Raw genomic sequence first — 25,926 nt, 5'->3', positions numbered from 1 at the left:
TATAAGTTTCTGACAGGAAATCTGTAGCTAAATATCATTTTATGATTTCCATCTGTTCATGTATAATGGTGTTTTATAATGCAGCCCAGATTGCTGCCCAGTAGAAATGTCCTATGGCAGGAGATAGGCTTTCAAAGTGATTGTTGTACATGCTAATTATTTTTTTAATGAGTGCTTCATTTAATTTTGAAGAAAAATAACTGATTTTAAAGACAGCTTCCATGATGCAAAAACTTCCACTAATTAAGATAGTGCCTCCTTTTTATAGTGCCAGTATTCCTTAAAAGAAAGGTTTGAATAGTTGTACTACTGGGGGAAAATAAGGAAATAAAATACACTTAAATTCAGAGGGAAAGGAAAAGGAGGCTGCAGAAACACAGAGCTATGGCTGAAATGTTGCTTAGGAGCTAACTCTTGTGATCTCTGCTAATGAGGACAGATTAAGAAGCATTTATGGTAACAAATACCATTTGAATTTTGACATCTTGGGTGATTTCCTTATGTTTTAAGAGCAATTGATAAAACTGCTGAAACCCCAGTTCGGGAAAGGTGCGTCTCAGCATGTGTTTTAGAAGGAAAGTTTCCATCCTTCACAGCTTGGCAAGGAGAACCAGGTGTATCTGCGTGGTGGGAAGACAAAAAGGCACATCAAAAACCCCCTTACCTGTGTTATTCCTGCTCTTTATCGCATCAGTCTTGATTTTTGTACAGCTGACTGCAAACCATTGCTGGGGGGGTGGATTAAATGACCTTTAAAGGCCCCTTTCAACCCAGACAATTCAATGATTCGATGATAAATGGTAAATTATTGTCACTTTTCTTTATATGCTTTGCAATCAAGTTGCCTTTAAATATCTTTACTGCCTGGCAGTTTCCTTCTTTCCTGTGTAATGATAATCTACATAATAAAATCAAGATGAAAATTGCTTTAATATTTCTCAGTTTAGGACAAACTCAGGGACAACTGCTTTGTGTGTTCAATGAGCCAGGCTGCGTTCGAAATGGGGCTGCAAGTGCCTCGGAGAAGGAGTCTGCGCTCCCCGAGTGGGCATTAGCTTTGGAACAGCCTAAATAATTGTTATAAAGAGCTCTGCCTTCTGTTTATATCTGTGTTGGATTTCCTTTCAGCTTGTTGCAGACGTTCTAATGGCAGGAGCATGAATTTTGGTGGGGTTTGCAGCTCCGTTGTTATTAATACAAAAAAAATGTTCTCTATAGATAAGGAAATTTCTTTCAGTTTGTTTCCCGTGACTGATGCTTTCAGCAGGGTGACCTTTCGCAGAGGAGGAGGTGGCAATCCATCTGCGGTTCAGGAGGTGGAACTAGGCGTGTATGTAGTCTTGAGGGAGTATGGATCTACCAGTTTGTAACATTGCAGCCCTTGGATTCAGCGGCTTTTTTGATGAATATATGTACATATAATTCTTGTGATTAATCTCTATATATAGAGATGAATAATGCATATATAATATATATTATATATAGGTGAATATATATTAGTCATATTCATATTTCCAATATTCAGATATTCTATATATAATATACAACATATATATTGTTCATCAAGATACATGTTACATATATATAATATGTAACAGATGAATAATATGCAATATCTCCATATGAATATATATCTGTCATATTAATGTATTCAATATTCATATATTCAATATGTATTATATATAATATATAATATTCATCAATATATGTATTATTTTTATATATGTATATATATAAAATGAGTTGGTGTCTGGACCAAGAGCAGGGATTGTTCTCAATCGCTTCTACCCACACCAGATGTGCTGAGACAGCCAGTTGGACTCCCCTGGCTCTGCGGAACTCGGTGGCGCCGCTAAACTCCTGTCAGTCACCCCCTCACCAGGCTCAGCACAGTATCTCGCAGCATCGTCCCTCTGATGTCAGGAGAGACCCCTGTCGTGAGCTGATGCAGTCATGTTTTCCTCCTTGGAGAGAAGCAGCATGAAATTCCGTTGCTTCAAAAATGTTGAGAGCTGTGATTTAAAAACAAACCCCCGCAATGCTTAAAACCACTTTTTTCCCGATCTCTGAACAGTTGGAAGACACAAAAGCATGGGATCGTTGAGGTTGGAAAGGACCTCTAAGCTCATCCAGTCCAACTGCCAGCCGAACCCCACCATGCCTGCTAAACCATGTCCTCTACATGTTTTTGTAACATCTCCAGGGCTGAAGACTCCACCACTGCCGTTGTCTATAGTCTTGGGAAGAAACAGCTGCTGTTTTAACCAGATTATCATGGGGATAATTTGTACACATATGGGAACACAGAGAGGAGGCCACTTGGACAGAATAACCTTGTTTAAATTTAGCATAATTTTGCAGAAAAAAGATAGATATACATATGTTCTGAAGTGCAGCCTTGTATCTCGCTTGAGAGGTCTCTTATCTTCTCGGTTGGCTATAGGCTAGGCGCACACAGAGATGTGAAGTCCTGATCTGTACCAATTGCGATACAGAACTTTCTTGTGATGAAAAGTGACCCATTTTCTGACTGATATGGTGATGTTTGAAACATAGTGAGACTTTCTGCCCTGAGTCAATTTTAATCCTGCAAATCGATGTCAGCCCGGGATGTCCTCTCCTTCCTGAGAAGATGATGGCACGGTATGAACCAGGTGTCAAAAGAGGTGTGAAAACATCTTGAGAAGGCTTATCAGAAACGAAGAGAAGCTATTTTTGTCTGGAAATGTAAAAGTAATAAGGCTTAAGAACTTATTTTTGTATGAGTAAGGGAGGTATTTGTTTGCAACTTAAATTCAGCCAAAGTGACCAGCAGGTCGAGGGAGGGGATTCTGCCCCTCACCTGCATTTTGGTGAAAGCAATTTCTCTTCTCCTGCTCTTCATTCCAACCTTTTCTTTTCTTTTTCTTTTTTTTTTAATTTTATTTCATTTCATTTTCATTTAATTTAATTTCATCGTATTCCATTCCTTAGGTAGCAGTGTTGCCAGAGTCTATGTCCTTTGCATGTTTTCCTCTGCTTACTCAGCCTGAGGAGTAACTTCAGTGTGTGATATGTTTCTGGAAGGTAATATGTCATCTCCCTGGAAACGGAATTCACCAGTGGTATTTTTTGCTTTGAAGGATCCCAGATAAACAAGCTATTCCTTACAAAAAGCTGTATCAATTGGCATATCCTCCCACAGGCATTTATAATAGTCCCACCCTGCACAGAGTCGGGGCTTGGGCATTTCTCCTTGGGCTGCATCCAAGGCAGCGTGACCAGCAGGTCAAGGGAGGGGATTCTGCCCCTCTGTTCCTCTCTTGTGAGACCTCATCTGGAATATTGTGACCAGTTCTGGAATCCTGGATGTAAGAAGGATGGGGAGCTGTTGGAACGGGTCCAGAGGAGGCTACAAGGATGATCAGAGGGCTGGAGCACTTTCTGTATGAGAACAGGCTGAAAGAGTTGGGGTTGTTGAGCCTGGAGAAGAGAAGGCTCTGAGGAGACCTTAGAGCAGCTTCCAGTACCTGAAGGGGCTGCAAGAAAGGTGGGGAGGGACTGTTCACAAAGGCTTGGAGTGATAGGATGAGAGGCAATGGGTATAAACCGGAGAGGGGCAGATTTAGACTAGACATAAGGAAGAATTTCTTCACTGTGAGAGTGGGGAGGCCCTGGCACAGGTTGTCCAGAGAAGTTGTGGCAGCCCCATCCCTGGAGGGGTTCAAGGCCAGGTTGGATGGGCCTTGGGCAGCCTGATCCAGTGGGAGGTGTCCCTGCCCAGGGCAGGGGTGGGACTGGATGATCTCTAAGATCCTTTCCTACCCAGACTGTTGTATGATTCTGTGATCTTAAGTGGCTCGGTATTGGCAGTTCAAACCACTTTCTGTCGGAATGACAGCAAAAGGATTATTCCCTTACAGAGATCTCCAGGTTTCAGCCATATTAGAAATGGGTTAATGCTAGATTTTAGGCTATTGACTATTGTTGGAAGCAGATTACTTTGCTTGTATAAAATAAAATCTGACAATTTAAAGTCTTAATGTCTGCAAAAGATAATCTGACCAAATATGTGGGTGTTCCTGGAGCTTGGTTTGGGTTTATTTTTACAAGGCCAGTCAGCTCTTTCTGTACTCCGCAATTCTACGTTGACTGCCAACAAAATAATATGCAAAGCTAAATGAACTTTCTCACTGTTCCAAGGGTCCTGATAAAATGAATGTGTTGATGAATTTGAAATACTAAAATGAGAATCTTGATTTCTTTTTTTCCTCTTGTCTTGCTCTGGCGGTATCTATAGAATTTCCTATGGACACTTATTTCTGTGGCATTGCAGTATCCAGCATAACTTCTGACTTCTAGTAAGTTCAGGATGATTTACCTTCTAGTAATGAAGGATTATAGTGTATTGTAGTTAAGAAGAATTGTATATGCCCTAGAATCATAGAATCACTGAGGATGGAAAAGACCAATCCAACTGTCAGCATAACCCTACCGTGCCTACTAAACCGTGTCCCAAAGGGCCATGGCCAGATGCTTTTTCAACCCGTCCAGAGAAGGAGACTCCACCACTGCCCTGGACAGCCTCTGCCAGGGCTTCGCCACTCTTTTGGTAAAGACATTTTTCCCAACATCCAATCTAATCTTCCCCTGGCACAACTTGAGGCTGTTTTGTCTCATCAAGTCACTTGTTACTTGGGAGAAGAGGCCAGCACCCACTTCACCACAACCTTCTTTCAAGGAGCTGCAGAGAGTGATGACATCTCTCCTCAGCTTCCTGTTCTCCAGGCTCAACAACCCCAGCTCCTTCAGCTGCTCCTTATAAGACTTGTTCTTTAAACCCTTCCCCAGCTGTATTTCCTTCCTCTGGACCCACTCCAGCCCCTTGGTGTCTTTCTTGTAATGAGAGCCCCAAAGCTGAACCTAGTTAAGCAGTTACTGCTGTGGGACCAAAGGTCTGAGCAAGGTCCTGGAGTCATTACCTTTTCACAACAGCTACCTGGGGTGCATTGAGGGCATTGCTTGTCCTTTTGTTCTGGTTAAATTTTCATCAAATAGTCCTTGTTCAAAAAAGGACTGGTTTAGGGGAAGAACAAAATATTTCTCGTGCATGTAGAAAAAGAATTCTCTTTTAATTAAAAAACTTAATCCAATCTAAATCAGGATTAACACCCAGAGGCTTTCGGTGAGCAGCTGGCTCTGCTACCAGTGCGAAGCTTTTTACAAAACCACTTCAGTGCAACCCACACCAGTCCTGGACTGGTTCTGTTCTTACCAAGGACAGGGAGCTCTGTATTGCACTGATATGAAGCTGGATAAAGCCCTTGTTTGTGCAGTTTTGATTTTGCTAATCAATGCCTGCTGCAAGCGTTTTTAGAGTTGTTGGTGTGCAAATGTGTTTGACCTGAGTGTGACTGCGACTGCTTCTCAGCGTGGAGAGCAGGACCATGGGGGGTTTGCACTAACTGGCAAGTTTGGCCACAAGCGCTCTCTAGTGCTTGATTTCAAAGTAATTCTGGGGATTTCATGGAATGGTTTGGGTTGGAAAGGACCTTAAAGCTCACCTAGTTCCATCCCCTGCCCTGGGCAGGGACACCTCCCACTGGATCAGGGGCTCCAAGCCCCATCCAACCTGGCCTTGAACCCCTCCAGGGATGGGGCAGCCACCCCTGCTCTGGGCAGCCTGGGCCAGGGCCTCCCCACCCTCTCAGCCAAACATTTCTTCCTCACATCTTATCTCAGTCTCCCCTCTTGCAGCTTAAAACCGTTTCACCTCATCCTATCCCTGCGCTCCCTTATCAAGAGCCCCTTTCAGCACTGGAAGCTGCTTTAAGGTCTCCCTGGAGCCTTCTCTTCTCCGGGCTAAACAACTCCAGCTCTCTCAGCCTCATTCTCAGGTTGTTGTACAGGAAAATTGAAGGCTAATTCTGGATGAAATGCAGAAGCATTAGTTTTGTTAAATGTGATGCTGCCTTGCTGCAGTACAGCATTGCCCATGCAGAGAGATCTCGCTGATGTTAACAGTTTGGTGATCCTTTTTGCTTTTATGCTATCTAGTGCCCTTTTAGAAAAAATGAACGATTCTGTGTCTGTAGCAAGGTTGTGTAAAATAACAAACCAGTCTCCAGGCTGCTTGACTAAATGGAGTCAGATGATCTATATTGATCTTGCTTGCTTTTGCTGTTTGAATTGGATTTTGCTTGAAGGAGTGACGTGCACATTTGTATAGTGAACTGCTTGTGACAACTGCATCCGTGGATCAAACAGCTCCATTAAGGTTTCTTGCAAATAGCGAGGACCTGCATTCCAACATTAAGGGTCTGTAAATAAGAGCAAGCCCTGCTGTTACATACTGAGCTGTGGTTTATTATGTAGAGAACAAATCCTTGATTTGCAAGTGTTTTTCATTGCTGTTATAGTGGTGGCAGTGCTCCCTAACAGCTTACTGACCAGTTTGGGGTTCTGAAAAGCCACAAACCTTTTCCTTGTGTCATCACGTCCTTCTCTCTACATATACCTGTTACTCGAGTTTCCTGAAAAACACTGAGATTGCAAGCAACCGGGAAGAAAAAAAAGATGAGAAGTATCTAAGGGCATCGAGGTGCTGGAGCACGTCCAGAGGAAGGCAACGAAGCTGGTGAGGGGGCTGGAGAACAAGGATTAGGAGAGGTGGCTGAGGGACCTGAGGTTGTTTAGCCTGGAGAAAAGCAGGCTGAGGGGAGACCTCATTGCTGTCTCTAACTGCCTGAAAGGAGGTTGTAGTGAGGTGGGTGTTGGTCTCTTCACCGAAGTGAGAAGTGATAAGACAAGAGGGAATGGCCTCAACTTGCGCCAGGGCAGGTTCAGATTGGACATCAGGAAAAAATTTATTCTTGGAAAGGGTTCTCAGACACTGAACAACTGCCCAGGGGGGTGGTGGAGTCCCCATCCCTGGAGGGGTTTAAAAGGCAGGTACATGAGGTGCTCAGGGATCTGGTGTAGTAGTGGACAGGTATGATTGGACTCGATGATCTCAAAGGTCTTTTCCAACCAAGCAATTCTATGATTCTATTGTGTTTGCTCCAATGCTGATTTGTTAACTTGAATTTTATGCTTGCATCAAGCAAAACACTTCAGTCTGAAGTTGGAGAGTTTGTGGAGCTGCTTGACAAATGCTTGTTATTAAATTTTACTACTACACCGCTTTGTCTAAAATGTTTCCGTATATTTGAGTGTAACTTTATAATCAGTGTGATTCGCAGTATTCAGGAGTCACAGTAGTGGTGCTGCTGTTACAGCTGAAGGGGTGTTTTTCATGTGCGCCTTTACAAGCATTTACGAATTTTCAAAATTTCACACATTTGGTGGGCTGAAACCTCTTTTTTTTCTACTTTATTAGATGTTATTACACAAAAATGTCTCCTATAAGCCATAATTTTCTTGGGGTGACCATGTTTATTGAAGTAGCTAAGCTTTGATCTATAACTGCAGTTTAGGGGGATTGGAAGTGGATGGGTTTTAAGGTCCCTTTAAACCTAAACAATTCTAAGGTTCTATGAAATACTTCTCCTTGCAAATGCAGTTGATCAACTGAAAAAGTGTGCAGAAAAATAAGAAATTCGGGCTCTGATGTTGAAACCAGGATGGATATATATGTGGAGTGGCGATTCTTGTGCCGCAAGCACCCATTGCTGCCTCACGTTGAGCTTCTCCTCCACCAGCACCCCAAGTCCTTCTCCTCAGGGCTGCTCTCAATCCATTCTCCACCCAGCCTGTATTTGTGCTTCATGTGGCCCCAACCGCGGTGCAGGACCTTGCACTTGGACTTGTTGACCCTTATGAGGTTCTCACCGCTCCGCCTGCCCAGGTCCCTCATGGATGGCAAATCTATAGTTCAATCTATATTTTTCCTTCAGTTTTAATTGGGTGTAGTGACATAAATCCTCCATGGCCATAAACTGTCATAGCACATCGATTCTTCCTCTCCTCCTCTCCATCTTCAAAGCATTGATACCCACACAGAGCAGCCCGGCTCTGGTTTATAGGCAGCCTAATGCTCCCGAAGAGGCTGCGTTTCAGTGAAGGATGAAGGCTACCTATATATGGTGGGTGTCTATAATTCAAAAATTAATCAGATCGTTAACTTTGCTACATAATTACAGTTCATTTTTAAGCTGCTGTTCAGTTTTTCCTCTTCTCAGGGGAGAATGGAGTCGGTTTTGGTCCTGCTCTGGTTCACTGTTCAGGCCAACCATGTGTTTAAAGCAGCTTTGGGGCAGGGAAACAGCTTGAGAGCTGCTCTGCGCCTCAGGCTGCCGGCTGCTCGCCTAATTGGCCTGGGAGCACAGGAGAAAGCCAGCCAGACACCAAACCAGCTCCTTTCAATATTGTTCCCAACTGACAGAAACCTGCTTATTTGGTTTGAAGCAGCATCCAGGATTGTAGATCCTGTTTGCTTGGGGATGGTGCTGTCGACAGTCGATATCCCGTTCCTCGGCAGCACGGCAGCACGAGCAAAGTTTGAATCCACATCGTTTTCTTCTGTTGGGCAACACTTGAAGGCTGCTGAGGGAACATTTATTTTAAGACTGAGCCTTTCCTCGTCTAAGTGGGAGGTTGCACAAGGAAGCACGGCAGGCGCGTGAGACACATTGAGGAGAGAGCCTAAATATCTGTGGATGCCTACAGAAGGAAAACAGGATGAAATACATAGTTTAAAGAGGGGCTCCAGGAAAGCTGGGGATGGGCTTTTGGTCAAGGAGTGCAGGGACAGGATGAGGGCAGTGGTTTGAAGCTGAAAGAGGGGAGATTGAGATGAGATCTTAAGAAGAAATGTTTTCCTGTGAAGGTGGTGAAGCACTGCCCCAGGCTGCCCAGAGCAGGGGTGGCTGCCCCATCCCTGGAGGGGTTCAAGGCCAGGTTGGATGGGGCTTGGAGCCCCTGATCCAGTGGGAGGTGTCCCTGCCCATGGCAGGGGTGGGACTGGGTGGGCTTTAAGGTCCCTTCCAACCCAAACTATTCCATGATTTGACATTTCTGTGCTCTGAATTCTTCTTCCAGATACTCAGTTAACTTGACTTTGACAGCCAGTGAGGCTGAAAATGTATCTTTCATCAACAGTGGTAAGTGCTAAGCTATAGGAGAAAGAAGAGTTTCTGGGTTTGATAGATTTTTCTTGTTACAAAATCCCAGGAGGTTCTTGTGCTTTTGTGAAAAATGTGAGGAATTTGAAATGTTTGGCTTTGTTAGCCTTTCCGTATTTAAAATCCAATCATCTCTGTTCTCTTTGGGGAGGGAATATTTTGTATGCAGTTAACACTTGGATTTGAAGTAAATGCTAATAAACTTGTTTTACTTAAGACAGTCATCTGTTTGAATGTGCAAGGAATGCAGACAAATAATTGCTTAGGATCACAGTGATTTCTTTCTAGCCTTATTTAAATATCGTTCATTTGCATTATTTGTTTCTATAATGATGTAAATATTGCTTAGTTGGGTTTCAAATATTTTTATAGGTATGTATGGGCCTGGTGCATTTTCACAGGCAATTTTATTAGTTGAGATCCTAACAAAATAGGGCTAAGCAATCAAACTTGGTCTGTTTGTTTTTCTCCAAGTGTTGCTTCTCCTATTAATAACTTTGACACCTGTTAACAAACTCTTTTGACTTGAAAGAGCTGCGATCTTGGAGATAAATAATTTGGAATTACTGCTCCTGCTGAAGGAGAAGACATAACTTGCTCATTAGATCTTATTTTTCTGATAGCCTCTGAGTGGCAAACCAGCTTGTTGCTAGCCCTGGTTTTTCCTGGTGTATTGCTCCAAGAGGATGGCTCAGGAAACGTAAGGTATGGGAGACGCTGAAATGGGATAAAGGATGGGTTTGAAGAACATGTAGACAAATAGGTGAGAAAATAGGGTTGTTTTGTTGTTTACAAAATATCTACTTGTGCCAATTGAAGACTTTCTGCAAGGGATTTGGGCTGATGGTTGGACTGGATGATCTTAGTGATCTTTTCCTCTTTATTGATTCTAAGATTCTAATTCATGTGCTGGTAAATAATCAATGTAGTAACATTTATTACACTGATCATATACGGTACTGCCTGCATTAACCTGTCCTCGCAGTTGTTGAAACTACATGTGGGGCACCTGCAGATGGTAGAAGAGTATTTTTCCTGACTGCGTAGTAATTATATTATTATAGTGAACCTGAACAGGCAGTAATAACGTATGAGACAATATTCTATGCCTTAAAATTATCCGGTATTATATACTATAAAAATCTGGACACCTCCTGGGACGGATCTGCCATGACTTCTCTGGGCAACCTGGGCCAGAACTGAACTTCCCCACCCTCCCAGTGAAAGATTTCTTCCTAAGATCCAAATTTCTTCCTGATATCTAAATAGGCTATTAGGGTGGCTGATAAGATCAGATCCTCTCAGGTGCTTTGGCTTCTCCTTAGCTTTAACTTCCCAGCACTTTAACGTTTTATATCTTGTGCTTCATCTCAGCCTTTGTTTTTTAACTATTGCAGTTATTTCAAAAAGGCTCTTTCAGTTCTTCATCATAAAGATTATTTTTCATTTATATTAGAAATTTAAAGCCTCCTAATTCTTTGATGATAGAACTGTGTGTGTGCTCCACGCTTATGAAGGTTCTTCTTGAACGGGTTCTTCTTTTCCCATCTCACTTACAAAGCTGAAGGTGATTGTAAGCGATGGCCTTTCTGCTGGTTGCATCTGATCATACATCTTTTATATCTTCTGTGTAGTCTTTAAAGTGCACTTCTCACACTAATTTTTGAATCATCATGGTTTCAAATACCTCATTAGAGGAACACTTCTCATCGCTTCTTGCAAATCATGCCTGTTTCTTACAAATCTTTAGTTCTGCCGTGTACAACGGGAAGCTGCCCTCCCCACCAGCCAGCCCTGGTGTTCTCTGTGGTTAGGATTCCAATCTAGCTGAGATCTACTACTCTGGTGTGGAAAATACAAATGAAATGTGTTTCATTGCCGCCTCTCTAGGTGGTGCTTAGTGTCCATGTAGCCTTGGGCAACCATGTGGTTAACTGTGTCCCCTACCAACTGCTTTCTCTAATCTGTTGCTGGTGAGAAGGGGACAGTTGCCAGTCCCTTTTTGTTGTAGCCATCTCCAGACAGATGAGTCTATTGCCTCATCTCTTTCCAAAACAGGACGTTTGCCAGCAGCGATGGGAGAGGTAGCAAATGAGATAGGAAGGAGCAAAAACTGTGACTGATGTAGTGGGGAGCAACAGATGTCATGTGGAAAATTGAGATCTACTCAATAAGCATTTTCTACAAACATTTTCATACTGATATAACTTAGTTATGGGGTGTGAGATACGAGCATATGAAAGAGTGAGTGAGTTTAAGCTTTGAAGCTTTTCAGACAGATGGAAGTTTGTGGTTGAAGACAATTTATGTGGAATTACAGGCTAGTGGTGTTCACAGCTTAATGATTCTGCTTTAGAAGTTATTTTATGTTATAATTAAAGAGATGTGGTGAAAGAGAATAGAAGGAGCTGGGCTGAAGGAAGCAAGGGAAGTAAAGGGCAAGAGCTGCTGCTGTTAAGAGCTTGTAATCCAGAAGGAGCTACGCCCTAGGTAAGAACATAATACAGCGAATTACAGGTTCCTGACTTCAGCTCGCGCTGTTGGCCAACGGAGGTTTCTTTGAATACATTATTAAAGGCAATATCACAATAAATGAATCAGAAAAGATGCTTTGACATCTGTATTACAAATCGTATTAAAGTCTATACTTATGTAGAACAGAACAAAGCTCCGTCTGAATCAGCACAAAGTGCTGGGAATTCAGCAGCAGCAAAATAAAAAAGAAGATATGTAATGCTGTGGGTTTTATTTTCTAAATAGGCTTTTAGCACTCGCAGTGGAGTTCAATTACTCAGAGTATTGCCCTTTGTATAAAAGGCAAAATGGTTTATTTGCTATGTACTCACCTTGCCCAAATGTCTTGCTCATGGCTTGCTTTTCCACATTTCTTTCTCTTTGATGTATTTCAGTCCTCAGCGATAACTCTTCACCTTAATGTTAACTGTTTCCCAAGTACTTCTTGCTTCTATTCCTGTCAAACTTGAAATTAATAAATCTAATTGAATTTTTTCAAACGCGTTTATTGTAATGCTTTACACTTGGAGCTTGTATCAAATGCAATAAAACAATGGTTTCATCTGAATTCCAGTGTCTCTGTACAGTTAATTGACTAAATCTCTAGTGTTAGTATTTCTACTGTTTTCAGAAAACTCACATTCTCAAGGCTGCTTGAGTTATTCCTCCTATTATAATTTTTAAATCACTGTTTTATAGAAATTATTTGGGATACTTTGGGGCTGTCACCATTTTGATATTGTATTATAGACTTTTTTCTTTTGAGATGATGGTTTCAGTACCGTTACCGTGAGTCATAGAATATGGTATGCGTTCCCTGTGCATATTTTTTTCTAGTCTTCGTGTTCTGTGTCAGATTAACTCACCTTTTATCATTCATATGTTTTATAGACTAAGTTTTCGTAGAATCACAGAATTGCTTGGTTGAAAAAGACCTTTGAGATCATCAAGTCCAACTGTACCTGTCCGCTATAAACCAGATCCCTGAGTCCCTCATCTACCTGTGTTTTAAGCCCTTCGAGGGATGGGGACTCCACCACCTCCCTGGGCAGCCTCTGCCAATGCCTGAGAACCCTTTTGGTGAAGAAATTTTTCTCGATGTCTAATTTGAACCAGCCCTGGCTCAACTTGAGGCCATTCCCTCTTGTCACTTGAGAGAAGAGACTAACACCCACCTCAACACAACCTCCTTTCAGGCAGTTGTAGACAGCGATGAGGTCTCCCCTCAGCCTCCTTTTCTCCAGGCTAAACAACCCCAGCTCCCTCAGCTGCTCCTCATAAGGCTCATTCTGACTTCAGGTGTGTCAGAAATACATACAAGGAGTTATTGCTTTTCACCAGGTTATTTGCCTTCTGTGGTTTGAAGTTCAGATGCTTACATTGAAATTCTGTTTGTCGTCCCTAACAGAAAGGGCTATTGCAAGACATGAAGTCAGAGAAATAGAGCAGCGTCACACAGTAGATGGTCCCCGACAAGAGGTGACGCTGGATGAAGAGGACGATGTGGTGATTATTTACAACAGAGTACCTAAGACTGCCAGCACCTCCTTCACAAATATTGCCTATGATCTTTGCGCAAAGAACAAATACCATGTTCTACATATCAACACAACCAAAAACAACCCTGTTATGTCTCTGCAGGATCAGGTAAGCTGCTGTGTTTGAGATACCTTTATTGAACCGGGGAGGAGTATGGAAAGTTTCTTGGCTCTTGGAAACTCCTATGGTTTGATGGAACTGGCTTTTAAGTCCCATTCCCGATATAAATGAGTTCTATTTATTTAGACTTACTTTGTAGAGACTCAATATTCTTTGTTAAATAATAGGTTTAGGTTTTTGCTGGGCTCCTGGAGGTGGTAAGTATCAGTTTGTTGGACAAAAATAAATGTAAAAAGGGACAAAGCTGGAGCAGAAATGACCTTTGTTGTTTTAAAGGTAGAAGTTGATTGCTTTGTCATCTGTCTGCCTTTTGGCTGTCCTTCTGTCTTCGGTACCAGTGCTGCTCAGGTCTCACAGGTGATCAAAAGCAGGAAGAAAGAAGTGGTTGTGAATGGCTAGGATCTAGTCCAAGGCTAGAAATGGTCATTGCTACCACTGCATCAGACGAAGGATCAATGCTCTGGTTTTCTTGGGGTGGGTTGTGATGAGGGAGTAGAGTTTTATGTTTTAAAATAGCATTTCTTCACTCCTCGTGAGTGCACATGCAGGGACCTCAGGTCAGAGGTCTGAAATATAACCAAATCATCATCCCTGTCTGTGAATAAACCTTTCCAAACTCTTGGGTACGTCCTGCCTGTTGTACGCTCATCATCTGATATTGTTGTATGTGATTACTGAGATGGCTAAAAGGATATCAGGGAGTATGAGGGCAGGATGAGGGAGAATGGTTTGAAGCTGAAAGAGGGGAGATTTTGATTAGATATTAGAAAGAAATGTTTTCCTGTGAGGGTGGGGAGGCCCTGGCCCAGGCTGCCCAGATCAGGGGTGGCTGCCCCATCCCTGGAGGGGTTCAAGGCCAGGTTGGATGGGGCTTGGAGCCCCTGATCCAGTGGGAGGTGTCCCTGCCCATGGCAGGGGTGGGACTGGGTGAGCTTTAAGGTCCTTTCTAACCCAAACGATCTATGAATTTACGATAGTGAGTGCTCGTGTTCGCTGCTGTGCACGTGCCGGTTGTATTTTTTCTCCTGAGGAAGAACTGCTCATGCCAGGTTGGTATCTGGGCTGTACCGTGGCTGAACTAGTGAACTCCATCTTTTCCCTGTTTCACAAAATTGCTTCGCAGCTGCACTTGCCTTGAGCTCACATGTGGCTTCTAGTGCTGTGCAGGCAAAAGTGTGCTGCTAGCTTGCTCCCAGCGTTCCTGACCCTCTGATTTAGAGCTAACTCTTAAGTCATTAGCTTATATGACAGTTTGAACAGCTGAGCTACCAGTACCTTCCTGCAGAGGGGTTCTGATTCAGTCATCCCATCATGCTTGGTCTTTAAGTCTGACTCTGAGATTTCCTTTAATGGAGACACTGTGTCAGTCTTCAGTCTTGCTTGAGAGCCCCTCTTCGCGGTTCAAATGGAAAATCCTCACATGTCCTCACCAGGCTGGGCTTGAGGTACTTGTCCTCCCAGGCTTCTTTAATTTCAAGTCATTTATTCAGTAACTGACAAACTAGAATATAGGGATGTGAAAAGCTGGGGCTTTTTGGTGTCCAAAAGTCCGTGTGATTCCAGGCCACCGAGTAGCAACCATAGCACCTTTTGGGGGCAGAGGGTGTGCGTGTATGTGTTCAGATTGTAGAGAAGAGGGATTGATGGAAGCAGTTTGCGGTTAGAAGTGACAGTTTCCAGCATCGCTTTGGTTTGCACACACAGATTTCTCAGGGCTTTTTGCTCAGACCTTTTTTTTTTTTTCTCCTTTTGGCTCACTGAGACTTGTTTTAAATTCTTATCGTCCTAGAAACTGAATGTATTTAACTTACCTTTCAGGACATCTTCCGCCCCCAGAGTACGTTTGATCTGACTTTTTAATTCAGTGAAGCTCAGTTGCTTTCTCACTTACTAAAGGCTGTGAAGCAACTTTGTAGCTGATTATATAAAAGCACCATGAAACAACTTCACAGGAATTTCATTCACATCCATCTAAACTTTTAACGTAACCTCAAATTTTATTCAGTTGGGTTCAGATGGAAAAGCTTTCTCAGTCTCTTGAAAGCTCTGGTATCTGCTAAGCCCTGCAAAGAAAGGTAAAATTGATCATATTTAACAGTATGAAGCAGCAAGCAATATTCATCTCTGCCCTAAAATGTGTGAATCTGGATTCATTAGGCTGTCTGTGACCTGGAACAATTCTGATTTTTGGAACACTGCACGCTGTGTGTGTGCGGGGAAATTATCTCTTGCCTGCAGGCTGGTTATAGGTGTTAAAAACTTCAGTTCTCAGGGGCACAGTGTGTTGCTGGTCCGTCTTAAGGCAGATGTAAATGTCACAGCTGTCTTATAAAACCTTCCTAACTTGCCTGGTGTTGAAGTTAATAAAAGGCTAGAACATCCATCCATCCTAAAAGGCTCTGGGGAGACCTTAGAGCAGCTTCCAGTACTGAAAGAGGCTTCAGGAAAGCTGGTGGGGGGCTCTTGCTCAGGGAGGGCAGGGATGGGCTGTGGGGGGACAGTTTTCAGCTGAAAGAGGGGAGATTGAGATGGGATCTTAGGAGGGAATGTTTTCCTGTGAGGGTGAGGAGGCCCCGGCCCAGGCTGCCCCATCCCTTGAGGGGTCCAAGGCCAGGTTGGATGGGTGTAAATTAGATCTGTAGTTTATCATTTGGAGTAGTTACCTTAGGTGAAATTTCCACATTAAAGCAAGAAGGAGCCCTTAAACTAGTGGAAGGTGCCCCTGCCCATGGCAACGGCTAAGATCTAGGTGCCGGTATTTGAAGAAATAAGTATAAGTTATCAGCCTCTTAAATCTTAGGCTGCAAGTTTTGCACATCTGAAGGGACAGCAGCAGGCCAGTCCTGCCTCTTCAAATCCTCAGTTGGTTGGTTACAATAAATAATAAATATCATGTTTCAGGACACTCTCAATCCATTAGAGCTTACCAAACATTCATGTGTTCTCTCAAGCTCACAAACTTGCCTTTTTTCACTCTTGTCTCACCTCGGTATCTTCATGGTTATCTGTGTCACTGTATAACAGAACAGATACTGTAGATGTGCCGGGAACACTTATCTTCTAATTCTCAACTGCAGAAATGCCATATTATTGTCAGCCAGCTCAGGCAGGATGAATTCATCATCTTTTCTTTATTATCCAATTCACTAGTTTTGAAATAACGTTCAGAGTTAAATGCTTTGATGGTAAAATATTCTGCTCGTGTAATAAAGCTGAGCTATTTCAGGATTTGCGTGTTCCACTAAATTTAATCACAGTTTCTGTTTGAGGTGTGTATCTTTGTGTTTTGGAATGTAAAGCTAATCATATTTTTGTGACGTTTGCTGATAACTGCTCTCTCAGCCCTTGTTTAAGGGCTCCTTCATGCTTTAATGTGGAAATTTCACTTAAGGTAACTACTCCAAATGATAAACTACAGATCTAATTTACGTTGTATACATTCATGATATTTCTGGGTTGCTCATGCATTGCATTTTTGGGATGGGGCAGCAAATGAACCATCAGATTTGTTTCTTATATCCCAGTAAAATAGGTCTAAGAACGGGCTTGTAAATCCGGTCCACTTTCATTTGAGGGACTAAATATGGATCAAGTAATTCTATCAAAGATGTACTTACATTTCCATTTATTGCTGAGAGAATTCTGCATTGCTTCTAAATTACAAAAACATAAAGAGTTTGTGTGGTAGATTTCCTTGATTACCCTACTCTGCTTTTGATTAGTTTCTGATCATTAAATTGTGATGATCTAAACTGAGTCACCTGTATGATTGCAGAAAAGTCTGTTTTAGCTGGCACAAATTCTTCGATAATATTCAAAATTGATTTTTTCTTAATATATGATAAGGTTTTGCTTACAAACCAGAAGACACTGCGCATGGGGAAACTTTGTGTGTTCCAATAGTACAGGAACCCTTTCTGCTCTCTGCTTTTACAGGTCCGATTTGTGAAGAATGTGACTTCCTGGAAGGAAATGAAGCCAGGATTTTACCATGGACATATATCTTATTTGGACTTTGCAAAGTACGTTACCCTTGGATTTCTGTGTTGAGAAGCACAGTAGAATTGCTTGGCTCCAGCTGGGGTGCTAATGCCCTCTCGTGATGAAAGGCTGGCAACTGCAGTCCTGACAAATCCACACACTGAATTCCTGTGATGAGCAGTGCTTGGGTTTGATTTTCACAGTTTTCTCTTGTCTTTTTGTATGAAAAAATGTAGCGGAGTCTCATTTCAAAGCTATTTATATGCTAGGTTTAGTATTCCTTGTCTGAATTGCAGGCTGGTTATACTGAAAGTCCTGGCTTTTCCATGAAACACTGGTAGAACGCCTTAGGATTGACTTGTTCTGGGAAGTTCAAGATACCAATTAATACCACCTCACCTTCTAAAGTTATGTAGCTCTTCTCTATTAGAGTAACCCTTTACACTTTATTAAAAAATTACATGTTGTATTTTAAAGCAGTTTTCTGGCCTATAGTGGTTTGACTTGCTGTAAAGAGCATTCAGATAATTCTTGTGGAGTTAAATCCTGCTCCTTCTAAAATCAATTTGAAAGAAAACAAGGTAAAAATCCTCCCAGTGTTTTCAAAGGTTCAGGATCCTGCCTGTATTCCCACTTCCATGCCTTTATTTTCTTGTTTTATTTTATTTACAGCCTTCTACAGCACTTGCAGTGGAGTGCGTAGAAGGGGACACGCGTGCATGTCTCGGGCGCTTCCACGGGCCTAAGAGAGAGTGCAGTTAAAAGTCTGGAATTTGCATCAGTCATTCACATGCTCCTGTTTTGTGGGCTTTCGTAGAATCATGAAATATTTTGGGAAAGGACATTAAAGCCCATGCGATTCCACTCCCCCTGCCACGAGCAGGGACACCTCCCTCTGGATCAGGGGCTCCAAGCCCCATCTAACCTGGTCTTGAACCCCTCCAGGGATGGAGCAGCCATGACTTCTCTGTGCCAGTGCCTCATCACCCTCATGTTAAAAAAATTCTTTCTAAGATCTAATCTAAATCTCCCCTCTTTCAGTTTAAACGTAGGCATTGGGGAGTACATAGGCATTGGGGAGTACGAGCTGGCATACAGGCAGGTGTCAGCAGTGCTGGCTTTGCTGCAGCCTGATTCATTGGTTCTCTGCTGGCAACATCTGAAGAACCAATTGCTCTTTCTGTAGCCTTTAACAATTCCTGTATCTGCTGGTCTTTAGCCAAAGCAATGCCTTTAAGCTGGTGGGTTTTTTTTCCTTATTCTTCTCTTTTCTGCTGCTTGTTCTCTATTGCTGTTCTTCAGCTTTTCAATTTAGGATTCCTCACGTGAGCAGTAGCTGGCTTTATGATGTAGAGAGTACCACTCTAGCAATAACAGTATTGCTGCTAAATCTATGAGCGCTGGTTGTTTTCGCCGGGCTGGGAGGCTTGACTGGCCCCTGTCCATACAGAACACTTACAGGGTTTGCATGGGAACAGAAGGGAATGTTTTTCCCAGCTCCTGGCTTTGCTTTGGGGCACTTGACACACTTGCAGTTGCCGTTGTGATGTAATCTCTTTAGTGTTTGGATACTGTATTTATTTGCCACGGTAATGTCTCAGCTGGGAAAGAAAATAAAGCTGAGAAACGTGTTGTAAAAGCTGCCTTGGATGTAGATCATTGAAAGGCAGCATTGGCACAAACCGGTTTGGGTGGTTTAAATCAGTCTCGTGTGTCGCATGAGCTTCCCACCTCATTTCATCAGCTTCCCGCTCGTGCCACCGTAAATCAAAATTGGCTTAGGGTAAATGCCTAAGGAGAAATGTTTTATCTCTAGATAGAGAAGTTAATGTGGTTACGTGTTCGGTCTTAGGCTTTTATTTAATCAGCATAGCCATATGGATTCAACCCAGGTAACGGACACACTCTGAGCTCTTGTCTTCCTTCTGCTGGAGTCCCTGACAACTGGAGCGCTGCCAAGAAAGCCTCTTCCAGCCTTGCAGAGCACAGGGCAGGAGGGCAGGAACTCAATACCAAACTTCCTTGTGCTTATTATAAACATGTATGTGGCTGCTGGGCTAATTAAGGCATTTCTAGAGTCAAGATGGTTGTATCCACATTTTTATTATCTATTGTGTGAAGAAATTTTGGGTTTGTTTGGGTTTTTTCTCTAATGGAAAGTCACAGTCCTAGGAAAACTGAATTTGAGCTGATGTTTACATCCTCATTGCATGCTGGATATGAGGGTAAGAAGCAATCATTAAACTTACTCTTGACATCATCTTCTCTATATAACAATTTCAGTTGTATCAATAGAGAGAGGCTTTTTAGTATTAGCTAAGAAGCTTTGATTTGGTCTTTAAAAGACATTTTTTCCTCTTTTACTTTAGATTCGGTGTTAAAAAGAAACCAATTTACATAAATGTCATAAGAGATCCTATAGAACGACTAGTTTCTTACTATTACTTTCTGCGCTTTGGAGATGATTACAGACCAGGGCTACGGAGGCGAAAACAAGGGGATAAAAAGGTAAAGTACACTTTATTAGATATGTTGTTTTTACCTAAAACAATGTGAAAACAAGTTATAAAAGATGTCCTGATAAAACCTGAATAATTCATGTATCAGCCTTGGTGATGATGAGGGCTTTGTAAGTTATATCCTCCCCTTTGCCTCCCTGTTGGACCAGAGAGTAACATTAAGTGTTGCCTTTTTAACCTTATAAATTCACTCTATGTTGCAATTTGTTAAAAAATAAACAAATAAAATGGAAAAAACCTGTTTTCAGTTATTAGAGTTGTAAGTAACAAGTTAAGTTTATATGGAAGAAATGTACATCTCTTCTTTTTGAAGACCAAGATGCATTTTTTACCAAAAGCCGAAGAAGTGCTAATGCTTTAGCCTTGATGTGTTGGGGTTTTTTTGTAATTAACTATCCAATTTATTTATTTTTAATGTAGATATTGTAATGGAATTGTTTAAGGAGTCAGCTTGAAATCTGTGGAATATGAACCATACCCTTCTATACTTGATCCCTGTTAGGTGCCCACAGGAGCAGTTCAGGTTAGCACATTCAAAACTTGATTACTAACACCGTTTCAGAGTGGCAGCATCATTTAGACTCCATAACATCTTCTGTCATGAAAGAATTTATACAACCACTGCTGTGGTTTGCGGTAAGACATTTGTTGGAGCACGTTGCTTTGGACTTGTCTTAGATCGAGAAGAAAAGGAGGGTATTAAGTATGTGAATATAGTTTATCAAACTATATTTAGAACAGCGTGGAAGCTTTTATAAAATATAAGGGAGATTTGTCCTTTACAGGGCCAAACACTTAAAAAAGTGGCAAAAATTCCACCAGCAATATTTTCTTAAACTGATGACATTTTTCTATAATGATGACAATTCAGTGTAGCACAGTGAGTACCAAGAGACACTGAGAAAATAACTAAGTAAATATTGCACTGAATACTGCTTAGATTAAATATCATAACAACTAATAATCTGGGATGTGCATCCCCTCCAAACGGTGTGTTTTAAATATTGGGAGGAGACCATTCCTCTCTCCTTTCCAGCTGAGAACTCTCTGCTCCTCTGTTATTTAGGTTTTAGCGCCATCTTCTGCTCTTACATTTCAGTTTATCCAGGAGTCCCTCAGCACAGGGAGAGGAAAGCTTCAAGCTCAACAAATAGAAATTCAGCTTAAAAAATGTATATGCATAGATCTGGCTGCAGAGATGATTTGGTGCTACAAAGGCACGTCTAAAAAGAAAGATAGGAGCTCATCTTTTGTAACCTTCTCTGCTCCTTTTCTTGGCAAGCATGGTTTGGCCAGGGGAATTCCTTCCTGGTAGAGATCGATGAGTTGGAAACCTGAGTGTGCTACCAACTTCAAGCTGTTTATAGGACTTAATACTTACTAAAAAGAGTGAAATTTAAGTGTTGTTTTAGTTTTGACTTGTAATACTCACAGCCTCATTAGGTCACGAAGAAACATTAAGCCAAAATTCCTAATGATTCTGCTCGGTAGACTGCACTGTGAGGTCTGACTTGCTGGAAGAAGCTGAAATATCTTCCTATTTAAAATGTTTTGAATGCATTGCATTAATGATTTTGTGTTTCTCTATTAAAGATGCTTTGTTTCATTCTGTCACTATTGTACCACTTTATTTACGTATATATCTTAGTTACAATACACTTAATTTGCCCTGTGAGCATCATTTGAATTGAAATCGATACACGATGCCAAGTATTAGGGTTTCTTTAATTCAGGTAATAATATTTTTCCATGGTATTTCCAAGAGAACTGTACATATATAGATGTTGGTTTTACAGACATGACATATGAAATTCAGTAAGTTCAGCAGGGAATCGACCCTATCACAGTGTCCATAACACTGATGTCTGTTCTTACCTCTGTTATAGTTGATTCACCAAGAGCTTTTAAAATTAAAAGCGGAGAAGGTCAAAAATGCATCTTCCTTTATCAAGGTTATATCAAGGTATATCAAATGTCAAGTAAGATCAAAGTGTTCATTAGTTTTAATTATAAAGACCATCCAAGTGTATTTTAACTGAAACTATACATTTAATCTATATTGAGACAAAGAGCTCCTCCCAATAATGCTGTGAAAGCAAGGCTGGGAAAAAACATACCTTTTTTTTTTTCCTTTCACATCATGTTTTGTGTTTTCCCACTACATTTAGCAACTAACCAGGTCGAGATGGATGATATATATTCTAGATTTTAAAGCTCAGCTCATTTTTGTCTTTGTTCCAGACCTTTGACGAATGTGTGGCGGCTGGAGGTTCAGACTGTGCTCCAGAGAAACTTTGGCTTCAAATTCCATTCTTCTGTGGCCACAGCTCCGAATGCTGGTAGGGAGATAAACGTAGCTTAAGTTTTTAGTCAAGTATATCAGCACTGAAATCTAAACTTAACAAACTTGAATCTGTAGCACAGTTGGGGAAAGCGTGAGGGGCTGACAGAGTGAAGCAGCAGGTACTTTAGTAATGTATTTTCTTTTGAAGATGTGTTTTAATGAAACAGTCTCACAGTTCTTTAAACAAGCAATATGTTAGGTTACTCTGTCAGCAGCACTATGAGGGAAAACAGATGCTTTCAATTTTAACGATAGGTTTTGTAGATTTGGGGTCTTGGTATTTTTCTCATAGGTCAGGTTACAATATCCATCTTTCTGAATGGAGATGTTTTGTTCAAGCTCCTAGAGTTTCTGAGGAGAATAAAATAATTGATATCAGGATAAATTTATCTTCTTAAATCTTTACCAGACAGCCAGTAGTCAGTGCTACTTAAGTAGAAACCAGAACAAAAGCAGTGTCCATCTGTCAGTGTTTTATAACAGTGGCGCTGTTTAGCAAACTAAAAAAAAAAAGAAAAAGAAAAAGGACAGAGATGATTTGAAGAATTCTGAGTGAAATCAAGAGCAACTGTTTATCAAAGTTCATACAAACATAAGCAAAGTAAATGGTCACTTGGGAGTTCCTCTTCCAGTGCCTGTAGGTCATATAGTCATAGAATGGGTTTGGGTCACAAGGGATGTGACAGCCCGTCCAGTCCCACTCCTGCCATGGGCAGGGACACCTCCCACTGGATCAGGGGCTCCAAGCCCCATCCAACCTGGCCCTGAACCCCTCCAGGGATGGGGCAGCCACCACTGCTCTGGGCGAGGTCAGAGCTGTCTACACCTGGGCCAGGTGGAGAAGCAGAGGAAGAACTCTGAACCTATCCTCTCACTCTGCCTAGAGCTACGAAAGGGAGGATAAAATGTCAGTTTTATTTCTGTCTGTCATTCAGTAGGATGTCCTTCCATTAAGTGCAAGGACTTTCTAGGTCAGAATTAGGCTTGTAGGATGCAGAAGGGAAGGTGTGTTCTTACCAGAACCATTTCTGGTATCCAGTGTGTGAGTGGCGACTGAGTATTGACATTGAGAAAATGTAAATCCTCCAAAAATCACATTAATACAGACAGTACCAATTTACACACATGGGGGTTTTCTTGTGGATGAGTTATTACTCAGAATAGCCAGAGGAGTCACATTTTTAGATAAGAACATAGATGAGAGGCACTGGAAAATGAAATGAAAGTTGGAATGGTTGGTTATACCTTGAACTGAGTCTTGCCTTCCCCGTACAAATGTCCTGTTATGCAGTAATCTCCATCTAGGGACCAAAGATTGCTGGCTGACATCAAAACTTGCTGTAATTGTTCTCTGTCATTTTAGGAATGTGGGAAGCAGATGGGCTTTGGATCAAGCCAAATACAATCTAATTAATGAATACTTCCTAGTAGGAGTTACTGAAGAGCTTGAAGACTTTATCATGTTATTGGAGGCAGCTTTGCCCCGGTTCTTCAGGGGTGCCACAGAACTTTACCGAACAGGTATTTAAACGGTTGATTTCAATGGATTTTTTTTTTATCCTCTTATCGCTTTTTTTAATGTGAATTCCTTAGACATAGATGAATAGTTTTGAATATCTGCCAGGTTTGCCTCTCAGTTGGCTGATGTTCCTACAGGAGAAGCAAACTCCTTAAAAGACTCTCAGTACAAATTATTGAGGGCAGCCCAAGGATCATCCTGCCTTACACAAGCTGTAAATATTTGAGGTGGGGGTAAAGGTGATTGTGTAGGCGTATCACGCTTTAAAAATTGTGGCAGGTCTTTATCAGAACATGTTTAGAAGGTTCTGCAGAGGCTTCAGTTTTATGAAATGGTTGGTAGTGGCAGATTGCAACCTGCTTGGCTGTGCAAAAAGGGCTGAGAGATGCAGAGTCTGAAGTACATGTGATAAAGCCTTCCTGGCGTTGTAATAAGACATTTGTTGAACAGCTGGTAGCTCGGTTTTTAGGAGCTGGCCATGCAGCTTATGATGAAGAAAGGGTTCATCTCAGCAGGGCTCTGTCTGCAAATAAAGGGAGAAAAGGATTTGATGTGCAGAGCTTGGCTGTGTAGTATTAACAATTGTATTATAAAGCAATAGATAGTCCTTCTTAGGGAAAATGCTGCTGTCACTTTGGTCACCTTTGTCTCATGAAAAGTCTCTTGCTCTGCAGTTTTTATAGTTCTTAACTTTTGATAGCAGATTAACATCTAAATAATTAATTTTGAAAGACCAGTCTTGCTCTGAGTACATTTTGTGGAGTAATCTTGTTCCTTAAATGAAGTGTTCGGTCCCTGGGTTTATTAGAGTGAGGAGGAAGAATGGAAAGAACTGATGCAAAATTCATTAACGTTTAGTGAGAGAGACTGCAATTTTCCAACCCCGCGTGTTATATTAATAAATTCTGGATTAAATTCTGTCACTTTGAATGCAATTTATCAACACACTGAGAGGATAAAACTCTGTAAATAAAAGGACTGTAAACATTTTTTTAATTACATGTGCTTTAAAGTGAAGTTATTGCTTTCATTTTGCATTTAGGAAAGAAGTCTCATCTTAGGAAAACAACTGAGAAAAAACTTCCCACAAAAGAAACTATTGCCAAGCTACAACAGTCTGAGATCTGGAAAATGGAAAATGAGTTTTATGAATTTGCACTGGAGCAGTTTCAGTTTGTCAGAGCACACGCAGTTCGGGAAAAAGATGGAGAATTGTATATTCTGGCTCAAAACTTTTTCTATGAAAAGATTTACCCTAAATCAAACTAAGAACACTACTGCTAGATTTATGAACCTAAATATTTGGTCACATCGTCATCTTAGTCCTCAGCCATGGAAACTAGATTGCTTGTAGACCTCCAAGATGGTTCTTTATAGAAAAGTGGGCTGTGGATCACCTCCAGGGCGTTTGATACTGGCTAACGCTGCTGGAATTCCAGAAGCAAAGGCTTCATTTCTTTTATCTAACTAATACTTTCAGTGGGAATTAATATCCTTTACCTGAAGAAATCTACACTTTAATTTGGAGCAATTAATACACAGCAGTTCTAGTTGAAACTATTCATAAACAAAAAAAATTGCTTCTGTTGATGCTGGTTTTAATTTTTAGAGCCATTTATTTTCATTTATACTTCTGTGAAGAGGAAATCACTTTTCCCAGCTTTCAACATGGAAATTTTGGTTGTATACAATATAAGTAGTTAATAACTGGTTGACATCTGTGCTTTGTTTTTGTGAATCATGTCACATGATATTAATTGGGATGGTTAATCATGTTCTGCTGAGAAGTGCTGCTGCTGGAATTGCCCATATTTATATATGTAGTTTTATTAAAAAAAATTCCACCTAATCATTAGTGTTAAAACATCATTTCCCCGTTAATATTGTAAAAAAAGTTAAAGAATCAGAGCAGTGGGGGGTTTGTTTTGTTTTTTCATCCCTGCCACCACTGACTGAGGTTGGGAAAACTACAAAGAAGGTTGGTATTGTCTGCAGTTCTAGTTGGTCCTTACCCAGTGGTATAAAAATCGTAAATTCAGTATGATTTTCTCCGTGGATTTTTTGTAATAATTGTTAACTGAGGTCTTGGTGACTCCATATTATGACTCCATTAGTGAGCTGTGGTATGGTTAGGGTTTTCCTACTACTTCGATACTTTTACCTGTAGAATATTTTTACTAAGGTGCTTTATAATGTGTTTTAAAGCATTGCATTTACAAAAGAAGTAAAATGCTGTAAATACTGCTTATTTTATGTATTTGGACCAAAAGGTTTAAAGTAACTAGTTTA

At 41.2% G+C, this 25,926-nt stretch overlaps 1 protein-coding gene across 1 annotated transcript in view; it reads left to right on the top strand.

Moving 5' to 3' along the window:
- The window catches only part of HS2ST1 (heparan sulfate 2-O-sulfotransferase 1), a 65,285-nt gene extending 40,087 nt beyond the window's left edge, over positions 1–25,198 (top strand). The window contains exons 2-7 of the mRNA XM_069862839.1: positions 13,024–13,262; positions 17,211–17,296; positions 19,625–19,763; positions 22,016–22,113; positions 23,482–23,639; positions 24,680–25,198. Coding sequence (XP_069718940.1) covers positions 13,024–13,262; positions 17,211–17,296; positions 19,625–19,763; positions 22,016–22,113; positions 23,482–23,639; positions 24,680–24,906 — 947 coding nt within the window. The 3' untranslated portion in view covers positions 24,907–25,198. The remainder of the gene's footprint in view (positions 1–13,023; positions 13,263–17,210; positions 17,297–19,624; positions 19,764–22,015; positions 22,114–23,481; positions 23,640–24,679) is intronic.
- Positions 25,199–25,926: the final 728 nt, after the last annotated feature.

This window comes from Phaenicophaeus curvirostris, chromosome 8 (assembly GCF_032191515.1).
Source record: "Phaenicophaeus curvirostris isolate KB17595 chromosome 8, BPBGC_Pcur_1.0, whole genome shotgun sequence".
NCBI lineage: Eukaryota > Metazoa > Chordata > Aves > Cuculiformes > Cuculidae > Phaenicophaeus > Phaenicophaeus curvirostris.
The sequence above is the reverse complement of the archived record's forward strand: the minus strand, read 5'-3'. Positions and strand labels throughout refer to the sequence as shown.